Source organism: Bactrocera oleae, chromosome 6 (assembly GCF_042242935.1).
Source record: "Bactrocera oleae isolate idBacOlea1 chromosome 6, idBacOlea1, whole genome shotgun sequence".
NCBI lineage: Eukaryota > Metazoa > Arthropoda > Insecta > Diptera > Tephritidae > Bactrocera > Bactrocera oleae.
In genome coordinates this window covers 41962256-41978591 of record NC_091540.1, presented here as the reverse complement: position 1 = coordinate 41978591, position 16336 = coordinate 41962256, and the positions used below count along the sequence as shown (strand labels likewise).

At 36.4% G+C, this 16336-nt stretch overlaps 2 protein-coding genes across 6 annotated transcripts in view; one reads left to right on the top strand and one right to left on the bottom strand.

Annotated features, from left to right (window-relative positions):
* Window positions 1-16336, top strand: part of LOC118682016 (serine protease snake-like) — a 255238-nt gene that overhangs the window by 63591 nt on the left and 175311 nt on the right. The gene's annotated exons all lie outside the window — the stretch shown is intronic.
* LOC118680212 (serine-rich adhesin for platelets-like) overlaps window positions 1-16336 on the bottom strand; it is a 169316-nt gene that overhangs the window by 54648 nt on the left and 98332 nt on the right. For all 4 annotated transcript variants that reach the window (XM_070111094.1, XM_070111095.1, XM_070111092.1 and 1 more), the window contains 2 exons: window positions 14433-15323; window positions 931-1017 (listed from right to left, as the gene is read on the bottom strand). In XM_070111094.1, the coding sequence (XP_069967195.1) occupies window positions 931-1017; window positions 14433-15323 (978 nt within the window). The remainder of the gene's footprint in view (window positions 1-930; window positions 1018-14432; window positions 15324-16336) is intronic.

The following is a 16336-nucleotide window of genomic DNA, read 5'->3' as shown; positions in this document are numbered from 1 at the left end:
CACGCCGTTCACTCAGACGGGCGGCTCGACAATCAACCACCCAGCCAAATAACCGCAAGCCGCCAACTAGACAAACAACCGCACAACAACTCATATGGGTGTGCTAATAACAGCAGCAGCAACAACAATCTTATGATTACTACTCTAAATGCCCAAGTTATGTATATACACACACTCATAAAGCGGTGCACCTGGCACCTGTAAGCCATGCCACTTTGCGATCAGGCAATTTCTTGCGCATTGGGTGGTCAATTAAATGTTAATGTGTTAAAATGTGCAGATGAGGCAGCAGCGCCTACTGTAAACACACACACATATATATCTGTGGGCTTAATTGCTTTAGAAAAAGTTGGATTAAAAGCAGTGAGTGTCTTTAACGTCATTTGGCAAAGTCGCCGAGGTGTTTAAGAATTTCACTTCCACTGCATATAAATTCATGAATTTGTGTTATGACAGTACTGCGCTGCCTCGGCAGATGACGTGATGTGATCTGATGATCATCACATGATCACTATCAACAGCAGCGGCCACTGTGGCAACTATTGCGGCGATTAACATGTTGTGGCAAGCATAAACAATTTAGCGTATGCGTAGCTGGCGGTTGGGTGTGTTCAAATGAAATGCAAATCAATTTGCGCTTGCGTGGCGCAGCGGGTGTAAGCGTGTGCGCCGGCGCGCACGTAAATGGCAAACAAATTGATAACAAATTTGGTTTAGTAGTTTAGTGGAACGATAGTAGCGGGAAGTTTATAGCGAAAGTAGAATTTAGAATATTTAAAAAACCAATATTCATGGGCGAGTACGGGTGGAGTGTTAATGAGAAATATGCAAAATAGTCAGAGCGATCGGAAAGGCTTGTTGCTAAATGCAAAGCAGGTAAATAAAATCCTCGAATTTATTGGAGCGGATATTGTGTTGATTGAAACTTACCTGGCAGATAAATACCCGATGTGGTTAATAGTTTCTCGGGGATTTCGCCAATTGAGGCAGGAGGCACGATTTCACACTCAAATTGATCTGCAATGGAGATAGACAAATTGTACGGCTTATTACTGTTTATATGGGAGTATGATGTTGTTGGTTAAAAATGTGTGTGTGTATTTTATATAAATGTTTTTAAATGTATTTTTGTTTGATTTTAGATGAATAGAACTCAATAATTAAGCTAGGCTTTTAACCTCGTCAATAAAATTTGAATTTTTGGTTAGAAATTTGTCAATAAATTTGGAATGCTTCGTGGTTATATATATATTTTAATATTGCGATAGGCTATAATATAAATTTCAAAGCAAAACGCACTATGAAAGGTTTGTAAAATTGTAGAAAACGGGCCGCAATTCTTGAGATGCGTTTATGACTGTGTTTTTGGTACATTAAAGGCTGCCGTTTTTTAGAAATGTGAGAATCTGGGAATCAGTGGTCCATATTCCTTCAAAAGTAAAGCCGGCCATAATGTTACAGTCAATTGGGAACGCAAAAGGGCCATGATTAATAAGTTTTTCGTGGGGAAATTTGAGGGTATTGAAGTGAACGACCTTTGGTTCCAACAAGATGGCGCCACATGCCACACAGCCAACGATATTTATTGAAGGAAGGCTTTGGTAAGAGCATTATCTCACATCATGGGCGCGAGGGCGCGTGGTGTGGCCTCAAAGATCGTGCGATTTAACTTCGCTGAACTATGTTTTGTGGGGCTATGGAAAGTCGCTTGTCTATGCAGATAAGCTTGAGATGATTGACGGCTTGGAAGATAATGCTCGTTGCTAACATACGCCCCAATAGCTCGCCCGAAATCATTTTTAAAACATAAAGTTAAGTTTTGCAAACTATAATTTATAATCCTTTTCGAACTTCTAATCCTCGACCTCATTGAAGACAAAAATCAAGAATTTTTTAATTATTTCGTAGGTACATATGTTATTTATCTTGGAACTTTAGTTTGATAACTTTATAAATATAGTAACCGAAAATAGATCGTTCTGCTTCGCCAGTTTTGTAGTGAAAATAATATTCGAAAGACTTAAGCCACGAACTTCTTATCCTAACAAAATGCATTACAATCCATTTGTACATATTTACTCACTATCAGCACATATTTAAGTTATTTGATTACAAATTTTAATTCTCAAAATATTTAAGATTTTGATATTCACATACATATATCTTAGTAAATTCAACAATTTGGCCAGATTTGCTCCAACAACAACTGTGTATAACTGTATAATATTATACTTTATATATCGCTACTCTTCAGTAAGAACGAAGCTTATTGTTTTAGTATTTACTTTACTTAAGGGCCTAGGTTATAGAGTCTACAAAAGTCCTAATTTTGACAATTTACTTCAAAAAAATTAATGGAACAGAAATTAAAAGAAATTAAAAAGAAAATTTTTGTTTTTCATATTACGATAAGATATTCATTAAAATGTCACATACTAATATTTGGAATCGATATCCTAAATAGTTTTTGATTTGTTTGACTTCACTCGAAGACAAATGATTCGAATATTATCAAATGTTTCCTGCATGTTCTCTATATAGTTTTCTACATAGTTCTCCACACAATGGCCCACCACAATTTTGTCCATTTTTAGTTTTTTCCGGCTGTAGGTCATTGTACGAACAATATTTTCAGAGAGAACCCATTTTAGGTTTTGTTACGGAAAATAGCTACAACAGTGGATAACCTGTTGTTTAAGTGCCATCGGAGATTATTAATTAATTTTTCTCTTTAACATTTTTACTATGTAAACTAATATTAATTTATAATATGTAGAAAAAACACACAGTAATAAAGTAATTTTTTTTCTAATTAAAAAATCGCCTTTTTTTAGGCCGGGATGGCCCCTAAGTTGAAAGTAGTTTTAATCGTATTAAAAGAGTGGGGTTTTTGTTGTTTGATTCAGTAAATATCACTTAAAATTTTTTTGTCTGTTGAGTTGATAGACTAAAAAAAATTATGAAATTTTCCTTCGAAGACACGAAAGTAAGTCATTTTTGCATCAAACTGTCACTGGCGATGAAAAATGGATTTATTTTAAAAATCCTAAACGGAGAACAACATGGCTTAATCCGTCAACATTGACTGCAAAAACAGATTGATTCGGTAAGAAGCCAATGCTCTGTGTTTGACACAGGGTGTGTCATATTATGATCTTCTAAAACCTGGCAAAACTGTTAATACTTATCGCTACAGACAACAAATAATCAATTTAAACCATGAATTGATCGAAAAACGACCAGAATGAGCCAAATGACACGGCAAAGTAATTTTGTTACACGACAATGCACCTGCATACAAAGCAAAATAGATTCAGGATACAATGAAAGTACTTGGTTGGGAGCTGCTACTCCACCCGCCATATTCCCCAGACTTGGCCCCTTCCGATTACTATTTGTTTTCATCGATGGGACACGCTTTGGCTGAGCAGCACTTCAATTCTAACGGAGAAGTCGAAAATGGATGTCTGACTGGTTTGCTTCAAAAGACGAACATTTCTATTGGCAAATTGCCCGAAAGGTGATCAAAATGTGTAATAGCTATGGTCAATACTTTGAGTACATTTTTTTTACTTCTCATGCTTAAAGGTTCTATGTAAGCACAGGTTTGGTTTTTTCAAAATAATATCCTCAGCATTAATTTTTGTTATTGCCGTTATCGAGCTTCAGCTAAAGCTCGAAATAACTTCACGTTTTATTTTGTCTATTGACTTTTGTCAAATAAATGATTGCAATTTAATTGTGTGCTGTGCACAATATTTTCTGCATTGCCACATATTTTTTATCTTGAATAATTACTGAATTTTTGCCAGCGCTGTGACCACATACTCGCCTGTGGCATGTGTAGGTGTCAAGGTGCATTAATTCATTTAACACACGCACACATGTACATATGCAAATGGAGCACCACCTGCAACAACATTATGGCGACATGCAACAAATGTGCCCTGCCACAATGCATGACACTTCGCTGAAATCGAGTGTGGCACCTACATACACACTAATAGGTGAATTTTCAGAGATAATTTCAGTGGACAGACTGAACAATTTTCGAACTGGTTGTACTTATTTTCAAAATACTTGCGTTACATTTTTGAATTAATGCAACATTACATACGTGTGCATATTGAAAGTTGTGTGTGAATGTGTGCATGTTTTAGCGGGCGTTTGCACGTTTGCTTATGTGCGCTAGTGTTTATCTTTCTGGTATTTGGAGCAAATATGTATGTGGCATGAAAGCAATAAACATTTTATATGAGAATATGTACACACACACATATATGCATTTAATTGCACGCTTTTTACTTTGTGTGGCACAGCAATCGATCGTTTCCGATTGCTGCCACCAAACGAGATGGAGTAATTAAAAACTGTGAGCGTGCAACCAACGCAATCACACCGCGCACCTGCAACCTGCAACAATGCGCACTGAAACTGCGACAATCAAACAATTTGTACACACACAAATACACATATAATGTTATGCATGCAACGTCTTTGCCGTTTTATTGTTGCTGATACGAAATTTAATCCTCCATAAAGTGCCCCGCCGAGTAAAGCCCGCTGTGGCAAGCCTCAGGTTGGCAGCGGCCTTCCATGCGGCTTGTACAGCTATTGCTAGCACCCACACTTGAATGTGCGTACGTCAGCAATTCATTTGCCGATATGACGTGGCTCTTGTGTTTGTTGCAGGGCTGGTGTTGTTGTATGAGGTTCGCACTTCACCCTCAAAGCCAAATCGAATTTCAATGCAGGCGCGAAACCCCATATGCCAAATGTCGTCGGCTGAGCGAGTAGCTAGCCACATATGTTTGTGCTGCAGGCATATTCTAATAGCTACTAAACAGTTGGAGCTAAAACTGTTGCTGCAGGAAGCAACATAGGGATTTTATAGGAAGAGAAAACATTTGCTGCTGGAAAATTTAGACAAATTTTCGTACTAAACTTCTAGGGATCAATTTTATTTCGTAAAAATCTCAGATGTAAAGCCTTCTCGGAATGGACCTTCTTCATTAATTTAGGGTCACTAGTGATAAAAGACATAATCAGGACTTTTTCGGATTAGGTGAGCTAAAATTAAAAAAAGAGTCGTCCATTTACCTCTGTTAACGACGATGACATCGAAAAAGTTGAGGAAACAGTGCTTGGAAATCATCTCTAATGGATCGACTCAGCTTATTTTGATGTTTTGGGTATGAAGCGTGTCAATACTAAATTCGTAATAAAATACCTGAAACTTTTGCAAAAACGACGACGCGTAGATCGTGAAAGAGATGTTTGACAACATAACTGGGGTTCTTACATTCATCAACCGCTTAGTTACTGGTGACGAAAAGTGGGCTTATGAATCCCAGCCGAAGCTTACAACAAGTCTATGGAAAATTGGATTAAGCGTTGACGTGCTAGATTGGCTAAAATAAGCCTATTTTGAAAGCGATAATAAACATTTGTATTAAACCGATTGTAAAATTGGATCAGGTAGGTATATGTATGTACGAGTTGAGTGTGCGTATAAGTCTTTTTTAGCCTTTCCTAGTGTTTTAGTTCTATTTATGCTTTTTTAACCCTTTCGAGGTCTCGTGCTGTTTCATTCGCGTTGTTCTGTAATTCTTAACTACTTTATAGCAAATAACTTATACATAACTATGTGTACAAGGTAAAGACGTTATTATCGGAACGAATAGAATAAATTTGTCGTTAATAATGGTTTCCCTAGATATGACCTATGGAACTTAAGATTCTCAACTTAACTACGCTTAAGAAAATTACTAAAATGTAAAGTTTAGATTTATGTAATAATCTCTTCTTATCACAAATTTGCGGAAAAACTTGAAATTTTTTACTGTCGGTTTTGGAAAACTATTTATTTTTTAAATTTTTAGATGTGACGCCAGAATTTTAAGCTCAACGTTACTCGAATGTGAAAGTCGATATATTAGAAAAACTCTAGGGAATAATTCTGTTCACCCTAACCTTTTATCCTTTACAATCTGCAGTACGCAAACTTTTGTTGCAAAGTGTATGTACACCAAAGACATATAATTCACTCATAAAGGTATGCGCAGCCACATATGCAACCAGCTTTGCTTAGCAGGTCAGAATGAAAATTGAAACAAAACCTTCTTTCCTATTTCCTTTTGATTACTATTTTTACTATTTTTACAATTTTGAAGTATTTGCCGTGTATTTAGCATAAAACTTTACTCCTACGTCACCACCATGGGCACAATTAACACCAGCGACTGTCACACCACTTCAACCAACGATATTTCCAATATTTTTTCCAATGTGTCCCTCGTCTCCCTGGTCGTTCATAGGTTGCGCGCACTTACCTTGTTGTTTGCCTCGGCTTTTGATCAACTTGTCTTGCCTTGGCGCGCGCAAGTGTAACGGCCATCGTTTACGGCCAGTCAGTCAGCCAGCCAGGCAGCTGTCGCATAATGTCCATTGCCGTTTAACGGTTTGCTGCGTGTCTTACATTTTTTAATGATAGCCAATTCAACTTTTTTGCCAGTAGTTGTGGCATAGTTTTATAATTGTAAACCACTTTATTGAAGTCTGTGAGTGTGTGTGTGCGTTTGAAAAGCGAAATGAGTTCCGCGTGTGGGCGAAATTAGTGGTGACTTCGGTATGCGCAGGCGTAACGGTTTCCGTTGTAAGTCGCCACATCGTTTAGGTTTCGCTTTTGTTGAGAAACTTGTTGTTGTGGTTTCGCTTTTGTGAAGTTTTCGATTGAAAAATAAATTCATACTTTACTCATAATGCTGCTGAAATTGTCTCTATGCTCTTGGACAATATAATTCAGTTTACACTTGCCACAAAAGTTTTAATCAAAATTTATCGTAAATAAGTTGGTAAATTAAATAACGAAGTTAGGTTATGAAAAATATATATAATTTGTGTGCTTGTACTAAAGGGTTATATTCACTAACAACAAAGAAAAAAAAAGTATTTTGTGAACTTTTGTTTGAAATCTGACAAATACATCCAAGAAGTTCGTTTTACGGTTTCAAGTCTATCGATCCAGTCGTTTCGGATAATTTTTTCCCCACCGACTCTGAAAACAGCGCTTCGAGAAAAACGCTTCTAACTTTGGCTCATATCTCCGAAACTATTTGTTGGATCGACTTCAAAATTTCGAAGAATATTTCCAAATATATGCATTTGCATTCGATATAAATGAAAATAAATTTTTTAAAATTCACAAGTGCATACAACCCCTTAAAATGTGGTATTCCAAACACATATTTAAAGCTTCTCTGAGAAGATGTTAGCTACGTATCTTTAAAAATTTTGGAATAACGTCGCCTTTTAGGATACCGTATTTAGTCTAAAATATATGCAAAAGTTGAAAGATAAGAGTTAGATTTAAAGCTAGAGTAAATCATAGAGAATTCTATATTTTCTAATCTAATCTAGAACAAACTGTAGTACTTATACATGATCTGTAAATATCTAGAAACGAACTTCAGGCAATATCGTCCGTTGAAATCAAAATAATAATGGTACTGGAGTGCATAAGAATGCTTAACAGGGTTGCCACTGAAAATAATAACTTACCAGCATGGATCCCTGGGCTTAGAGGTATCAATGGAAATGTGCTAGCCGATCTTGTGGCGAAAGAAGCTGCGGCAACCAGTCCGGTAGGAACGGAATATTTTAAGGGAGGAGCTACGGTAAGAAGAAAGGGCTATCAACACATGGTTGGGCTTCGATAGTCGATGCTATTTCTGGGAGAGTTCGATACAAAAATGTTCAAGAAACTAATCGGTCTTTTCAGAAACAAATTAAGGCTGGGATTTTATACAGGCCACTGCCCGCTGTGGTGTCATCTGCACAGATTAGGGTACTGCTTCACGGAACTGTGCCGCCTCTGTGATCAAAGCGCAGAGACACCAGAGCACATACTTCTGAAGTGCCCCGCCAGAAGAAAGATTCAGGCTATCGGGCAAATAAATTCGGTCGAAGAACACATTACAACCTTAACCAGGGAGTTTACTGAGCCTCTTTTATTCAATTGGGTTAAACTAAGTGTTTTGATAACAGGAGAGGGCACAATAGACGACAGGTGGCAGTGCATTACTAAGCTTTTAATCTTTTAAAATATCTGGAAATGAACTGTTTGCTTCCTTGAGTTTTAGGGATATTCTTAGGCTCAGAGGGCTGCAGGTTACTTCCTTTAACTATGGAAAATGTGTGGTAAAGGCTTAAGCTGTTGTGCTCTCTTCTTGTTGTCTGCTTGTTAGGTTAGGTCTGGATGATTTACCTTCCAATTACCCATTGGCTGGTTTCTTATTCTTTGGTGCTTCAAAAATTCTACAGTTATAGAAGATAAGGGTATATTTTTACCAATATTAAAACTTATGCATATAATATCTTGCTCCCACTACTCCTGCCACTTTTGGCGGGCGACAAATGTATGCACCGACAACTTCTCAGACACAAAACGACTAACTGATATTAGATGACAGAAATTTCCATTTAGATTGCCGCTTACAACCATTTTATCTAACATAATTAAATCAGTAATGCTTTTTAGTAGATATTATAAGTACCATCATCCCACTCATCGTGTGGATTCCTGATGGCACTTGGGTACATCCCTCCTCTTTTAATATCTAATTTCGCTCCTCTAACAAAACCAACTATTGGATATGACAAAGGTCTGAAAGATTTGAGAATTAAATCTTAAAGTTATAATAAATGGATATAAAAATTGCCAACTTAAATTAAAAATAATACTGTTTTGGATTGAGATTATCACGAATTATAAAAACAAATGCAACATCTACTTGACATCTTTGTCTAGACAAAATCGTGTAATACTAACGCCGTCTAGAACAGCGTAATCCTTTCAGTTTCGCCGAAAGTCGATTAAATTAATCATTAGACAAGCGGCGCAAATTAAAAATGTTGCACCTGTCTAAACAGATCGTGCGCGACACAGCATGCATACAACAAAGTCATTTAATAAAGTAAACATGGCAAAATTTAAACAAACAAATAAGTGGTCTGGGTACATAAATATGCTATTAAGATATGTATGCTTATATGTACCCGTATGTGTGTATATCTTAGATTTACAGTTGATCGCAACGAACGCAGCAGCAACGCCTCGCCACTTAACTCCAGTAAAATGTAAAAATTTGGTCTAAGCGACGCGTGGTTAAGGCGTACCGTTAGAAGCATGGACGCACACAACGGTAGCTGCAACAAGTGCAGCAATTGCATTCAAATCAAAAAAACCAAATATATATATGTATGTACCTTTTTAAATGTGTATTTGCGCTTACAAGCAAGCGCAGCGAATTAATTTGTTCGCTTTTGGCATTTAATTGAATATTGGAAAATTAAAGTTGTTAAAAGCTTTTGGCGTTTGTGCTGAAACTGTTGCATGGTAAGTAAATATAAAATATAAAACAGTCAGCCTACACACACAAACACACAAAAACATACATACGTAAACTTACGTTTGATACCGATCGTTTATATTTCGCGAGGTACTTATACTACACACACACATGTATATATATACAAGCAAACAGTTGCATATTCCCAACGCCACAGCGAGAAGTTGCGCTCATAACAGCAGCGAGGATAATAACAATAATAATCATAGTGTTTGGCAAATGATAATAGTAATATTGATAATCGTGTGTTGTTGCCGCATTGCGACAAAATAAATATGCTAAATAAAAGCGCCACCTTCCACAAGTTGCCGGCGGTGCTCAGTGTCTGAATAAACGCTGTTGTTGTATGTGTAAGCAAAATATAAATGCTTGCATTGTTGTTGTAATGCAAAGAAAAGAGAACCACTAACATTCGATATCAGCGGAAAATTTGTTAAACAACGAAAACTTACCAACGGAACCCAATCGCCTGCACTTAATCATTTCGGGCATAGTGGTGTGATTACAGAGTTGCCATGTTGCGAAAATTTTGCTTATACAATATTGCGTGTACAGTAAATATTTTTTGGAGAAATATAAAAATGTATGGTGGTACTTAGGCTTTGTGTACCGAAAGAAGTACGTGGAGCGTAGTCTACATTTAGGCCAATTGATATATCTAATATACTAACACTATAATATATAAATTTTCTTTCTATATTCTCATGCGTGAGTTTAGTGAGCTCAGAGAATATTGACATCTTTAACTGCATAAGAGGAAAGACTTCAATTCAATTAATTAACCAATTGAGAAGTGCTGAACATCTAATGAACGAAAGAAGAATAGGCAGCATCTAAAAGTATGTCTTCATGATTAAAATGTGATTTCACTTTAAAAAATTATACACATTATATATTGAATATATAGATTTATCGTAGTTTTTAACTATTTTCGAGCGCTGCCAATATTTCGTTGAAATTTCCATTATTCTGTAAAATATTCGCAAATGTAATGGAAATATTCTTGCGATATCCTTGGTCCAACATACGGATAATATGAATTTAATGGCTTGCGTCTTAATTTTAGTTAATTCAAAATTGAAATCTACTTTTGTTGCCATCCAACAAATTAATTTATTTCGATACGGCAACTCTGCAACAAAATAGTGCCACCGCAATGCGCCGCAACAGCAGTCATCGATATCTCTTCGAGAAAATATTGCCAATTGCAATTGTTTCTCCTAAAACGGTTGTAGTATTGCGCCGTTACTTTAAGCAATCGCTGCAATTGCCAGCAGTTACCATCGTTGTTGTTGCATTTATTTTTATTTATTATTTGTTGTTGTTGTTGTAGTTTTTGTTTATCGCTACATTGTGGCGCTGCACAGGTTTATTGACTGTTAATAAAATGAATGCGCTGATTTGGTGCTCCGCAGCGCTTTTATGCGCTTTTCGTGCCACACAAATGCCGACGCAGCGTTTCGGGCGATATTTGGAGGAACGACGAGTGCGAGCCAGGCGTACAACGAATTCCACATAAAGATAGGCCCGCTAAGTGGTTAAGGGAGACATAGGCACGAAATGACTGGGCAATGTGTTGGGGCGATTTGTTTGCCTTGCAAGAGAAAAAAAAACAAAATAAAGAACCAAGTTGCTGTTCAAGAGTGAATATTATTATGAGCGAAAACAACAATAATATAAATTATGATAACAATAATTGTTAGCGCCGGGTCATTTGCGCACAAGCTAACCAAAACAAAAACCCAAGCTAAGAGTGCTGCATGAGGACGTTTGCTTGGTTTGAGTAGAAGATGAAAATACGGCGCGGAAATTATGTGAGAGTCTGTGGCTGAGCCTTAAGCGTTTATTTATTTATTTTAAATTTCATAGCCATAATATTGTTTTTTGTTCTTTTTATTTGTTCGTTACTTCCTTAAGTGCTTTCTTCCACATTTTGATTATCGGAAGTTCAATGTAAAATGTTTTCCCTTTCACTTATTAATCACCTTAAATGGCCGGTGCGTACAATCCACCTTATTTTTTTTACTTATTCATTTATTTGTTTATTATTTTTGGTATTTTATTTTTATATTTTTATTATTTTTAAATAACAATAAGTCAACGTTTAAATTTTGTCTTAAAGGCTATGAGGTAGATAGTTATTTTATGTTTGGTTAAAGACACAAACTACTTAACACTATGAGTTCCTAAAAAACCAAAGAAAATAGAATTTAGAGAATTCCTTCATTGTTTCCATACTTTGCTTAATACTCTTCCACATTTTGACAAGAACTGTAACAACCAGTCCAAAAAATTGGTTTCGAACTTAGTCCACAAATATGTTCAGCTGTATTACTTAACTATATCTATATTCTCACAAATTATTCCAATAACAAGGTGAAACAACATATGTCGCTCAGATTCGATCTCAAAATAATGGTGAGCTTTCACCTCATCTACACTTAGCCTTTGCTCGAGATTATTGTGGTGGTATTTCGTAACTAGTTCGGTAGCACCGAAGCTATTATACCTTTTACAGTTGCATTTCTTATAGCATAGAAAGGTATAAAGAGAACTAAATCTTGGTTTTGATTGGTCAATCTGTACAAAACATTGTCTTGGCCAATAGTTCATGCCAAATTTCTTAAAGATATCTTGTTAATTAAAAAAAGTTTCTATACAAGGACTTGATTTCAATCGGTCAGTTTGTATGACAACTATACTTGTATGCTATAGTGGTCCGATATCCGCTGTTTTCACTAATGAGCAGCTTCTTGGAGAGAAAACGACGAGTGCAAAATTTCAGCAGAGGGACGGTTGGGTATAATAAATAGTGTATACCAAAAAACTGCTTTAGAAATGTTGCCTACATTTAGGCGAATTTGATATAAAATGTGAGAAAGACAAGTAAACATAAAATCGCACACGATTCTTTTTATAAAAAGATAATTCAATTTTTTTAAACTCAAAATAAAAAAAATCTCACTAAGAACCAATATATCTAGAGAAACTTAGCTTTATAATAGTATATACATACAACAAAAGGAAAGCTACTAACCTCAATTAAATTAAATTTCACTAAAATATTTTTTTAAAAGTGCTCGAAAAGTATGCAAAATAGAGAAAATGTATACCAAGTGGCAACCCCAAAACAAAATATATAATAAATAATATTTAGTGCATAGTTAAAAAACGGAAGCACTACACTCACTTACGTTTGCGCTTCATTTACCGTTATTATTGCTTTGTTTTGCAACTGCAAAACACAATGACACTCCAACAATATCGCAAACTTTTCCTTTCATATTCACTCTGGCAAGCGGCAAGTAGACGTATGCAAAACAATTGATTTTACCAAAGCAATCAATCAATCATGTTTTGTTTTACGACCAACAAATAAATACTTCACCTTGCGCTTGTCGCAATGGCAAAGGAAAGCGTCTGGTTTGTGCGCATGCTCACCTGTTGAGCGACCAAACAAAGGCAATGAGTGCAACGCCTTCTATGCAACAAATGAAAACGAAGGGCGTCTATTGCCGTCAGCAACAAGACTGGTACGCAAGCAAAAAAAAAAAAATTAAACAGGCAGTTTAGATGGGTAAGGTGTGACTAAGAGATGTGCAGATATGCAAATGAAAGGTATTGCTAATAGAGAAGAGAGCGGGGAAAAGCGGGAAGGCAGAAATTTTAAAAATAATTATTTGTTTTGGTAAAGTTTTAGATTTGGTTTTGAAAACGATTTGTTTATAAAAATCTATAATTTTCGAACTGTTTCGTTACCTCCCCTAATTTTCTAACTCTCCCTATTTCATGCTCTTCATCTTTTGTTAAGTTTTAAGAATTTTCTTGCAACCAAACATCGAATTTATGACTTTGCGAGTCATAATTTTAAAAAAGTCACTCATACGCCAGGGTGTCCCGCGCAGGCGGGCTGCTTGCAACTACGTGAGATATGCAAATTGCATAATGTGCAGCGCTGGTGCATTTAAAATTGTATTTATGCAGGTTTAAATAAAATCTACAAAACCACCATATTTCCGCGGCTAATTGCTGCCACGGACGTTCGCCACAAATATTAGTGAAATTAAAAGACGACAAATGAATAAATTGTTCCAGCAATGACAAGCAACAATGTCAGGCCAAAAATATGCTGGCTTGCAACGTCTAACAAATACAGCAACAACATAGCTCTTTGCAGCATGTGAGCTGAGCAATGTTGCAACAATGATAAAAACGTACAAAAATTGCTGGCGCTAACAAGCGTAAAATTGTAGTACAAAAGCGGAAATGAAGACATTGGCTTTTCTATCCATATATACTCGTATTTATGTGGATGTATTGTATATTTCAGTTATAGCTTCATTCATATACATAATACAGGGTCCAGGTTGGTGTTTGAATCCATTTCAATTTCCGTATCCAGATATTCTTTTACATACTTTTGCTTGTAATACTAGATTCGTTAGCAATAATTTGTCATTATAAGCAAGCTCGACAAAAAAATACTTAATTGTACCCTAAAAAGGTATATATAGTTTGCCACAAAGTTTGTAACACCCAGTTAAAATGTTAGAGACCATATAAAGTATTTAGCTATGTACCGACGTGAGCATACATATATACTGAGCGATTAAAATCAAGTTCTTGTAAGGAAAATCTATTTATTTATATTATATATGTGACCTTTAAAAAGAATTTTTATATTCGTATCAAGAGTGTATTACTCAAATATATAATTTCATATACATTTTCAAAATTGTTTGCCATTTTGTCTTAATTATCCGCGCGCCGGGATGTAGGCATTAATTATTATAAATATGTTATTGCCTTCAACCATAATTGTCCTATAAAAGTTTACAACTAATAAAGTGATTTTTTTTGTATAAATAAGTAATACCAACTTTATAAATCCTTTTAATTTAACAATCTTAGATAAATATTTTCAATTTTAATTTGTAGAATGATGGTTGAAAAGGTAGATATATACTACACCACAACTCAATCAAAAATTGCAATTCACTTTTAAATCACATTTTCACTCACCTTCTCCATGCGCGCTGCGCTTCTCATCGGTATTCTCCTCGTCACTATCGATGTGCGGAAATGAATTGCCCAAACAGAAGAGTGGCAATGCCGGTGACGTGCTTGCCGAATTTGTTGAGCCCGCGGACATTTTCAATGGATCCACTGTGTTGGCAGTACCGCTCGGCGAGGTGATATTATTATTATTATTGTTGTTGTTGTTGTAGCTTGTGTGATGGCTGCCGTTGCAATGCAATAGCTCATCGCTGGAGGTGCTTCCGCTACTGCCGCAACTCTGTCCCGACGATGTGGAATTCATGCTGTCCTGCCGATTGGTCAGGCGTCGCAACATGAATTTGTTGTTGAGGACTTTGTTTTTGGTGATCAATTCGCTGCGTCGTAATGCACATTTTGGTGAATTTGTTGTTGTATTGTTGTTGCTGCAGCGCATTAAGCTGCTGTTGGTTGCACTGCCGCCGCTGCTACTTTTGTTGTTGTTATTGCTTTTGCCATTATTGTTAGCCTCGTCCGATGCCAACGGCCCTGGTGCTGCTGTTGCTGCTGTCGTCGAGGCGGGCATTTGCAGCTCATTCAACGAGACCCGCTCGATGCTGTGCTCAACGCCCACCAGCAAGTGTTGCAACAATTGCGGCAATTCGTCACTCGTCAACATTTCGAGTGTTAATGCGCTTAAATGTGTTGGTGGGGTGGTTGCAATTGCTGTTGTAGTTGTTGTTGCGTTGAAATCGATGCAATGACTTTGAATTGTTGTTGCTGCTGCTGCTGTGTCGCAGGTAGCAAATGTGGCCGTTACACTTGCGTGTGACTGTAGTGCTTGTTGTTGTTGTATTTGTAAGCCGTTTGAGGCGTTCCGCCAAACCACATGCAATTGTGGCGTTTCCGATTTATCCACTAAGGAAATGAAACAAAAAGTGATTGTAGATAGATTTTATTTATTTGGATTTATGTCATTGAATATTTTAATGTTTGTTGGGATCTGTGCAATATAAAGCTAAATGATTTGACGATAGATCGATATGATATTGTGAAGCTCGCCTAGTTGCTAGTTGCAAACAGGGAAAGTTGTTATACAGTCATAGTTAGTGGCAAATATTTCTTCTTGAGGGTTTCTACTCAAACACAGCGCCCAAGTGCCACTGCCTATAATTCGCGAAGATACCTCAGAGCTCAGTTGGGCTCAAGCCTGGCGTACTCAATGAGCATACCATACATATATATTGATTTTTAGCATTAGTGAAATATAAAGCAATAAGCTGTGTTCAAAGCGTCTATGTATTGTATATACTACCACTTGTGCATTAAGAGGTTCACCCGTGTGACGGTTGCAAGTACTCGATTCTGGTTTTTTGCATAAATTCAATCTAGAGATATCAAAGAATGTGCTTGTAAAGTAATTTTCCGAAATGGAATGAAGTCGGAAAGATACAAGATTGAGAATGTAAGGTCTTTAGAGCGCGTGGTCTTACACCTGAAACTAAATATTTTATACTGGCGATTGTGCAATAGCAAAAACGCTAATAATTTTTTTTGCATAAAATTCGTTTAAAAATATGCATTCAAATTTTAGATAGTCATTCCTTAGCTCCACAGTACTTTCATACGAGGTGTGTTCGAAAGAAAGGGTGAATTTTGAATCTTTTTGAAAATTTCTTATTTATTCAACAATATCTAATTTTTCCACTTCAAATTAATCGCCCTCGGATATGAAACACTTGGGACAACGCTTTTTCCAATCCTTCAAGCACTTTTGAAATGCGCTTTTCGGTATGGTCATCAGCTCTTTCTTCGATTCTGACTTGATCTTATCAATTGCGGCAAAACTCTTTTTTTTATTAGTTTCTTCAGTTTTGGGAATAGGAAAAAGTCGCAGGGTGCCATGAATGGTGAATATGGTGGCTGAGGCA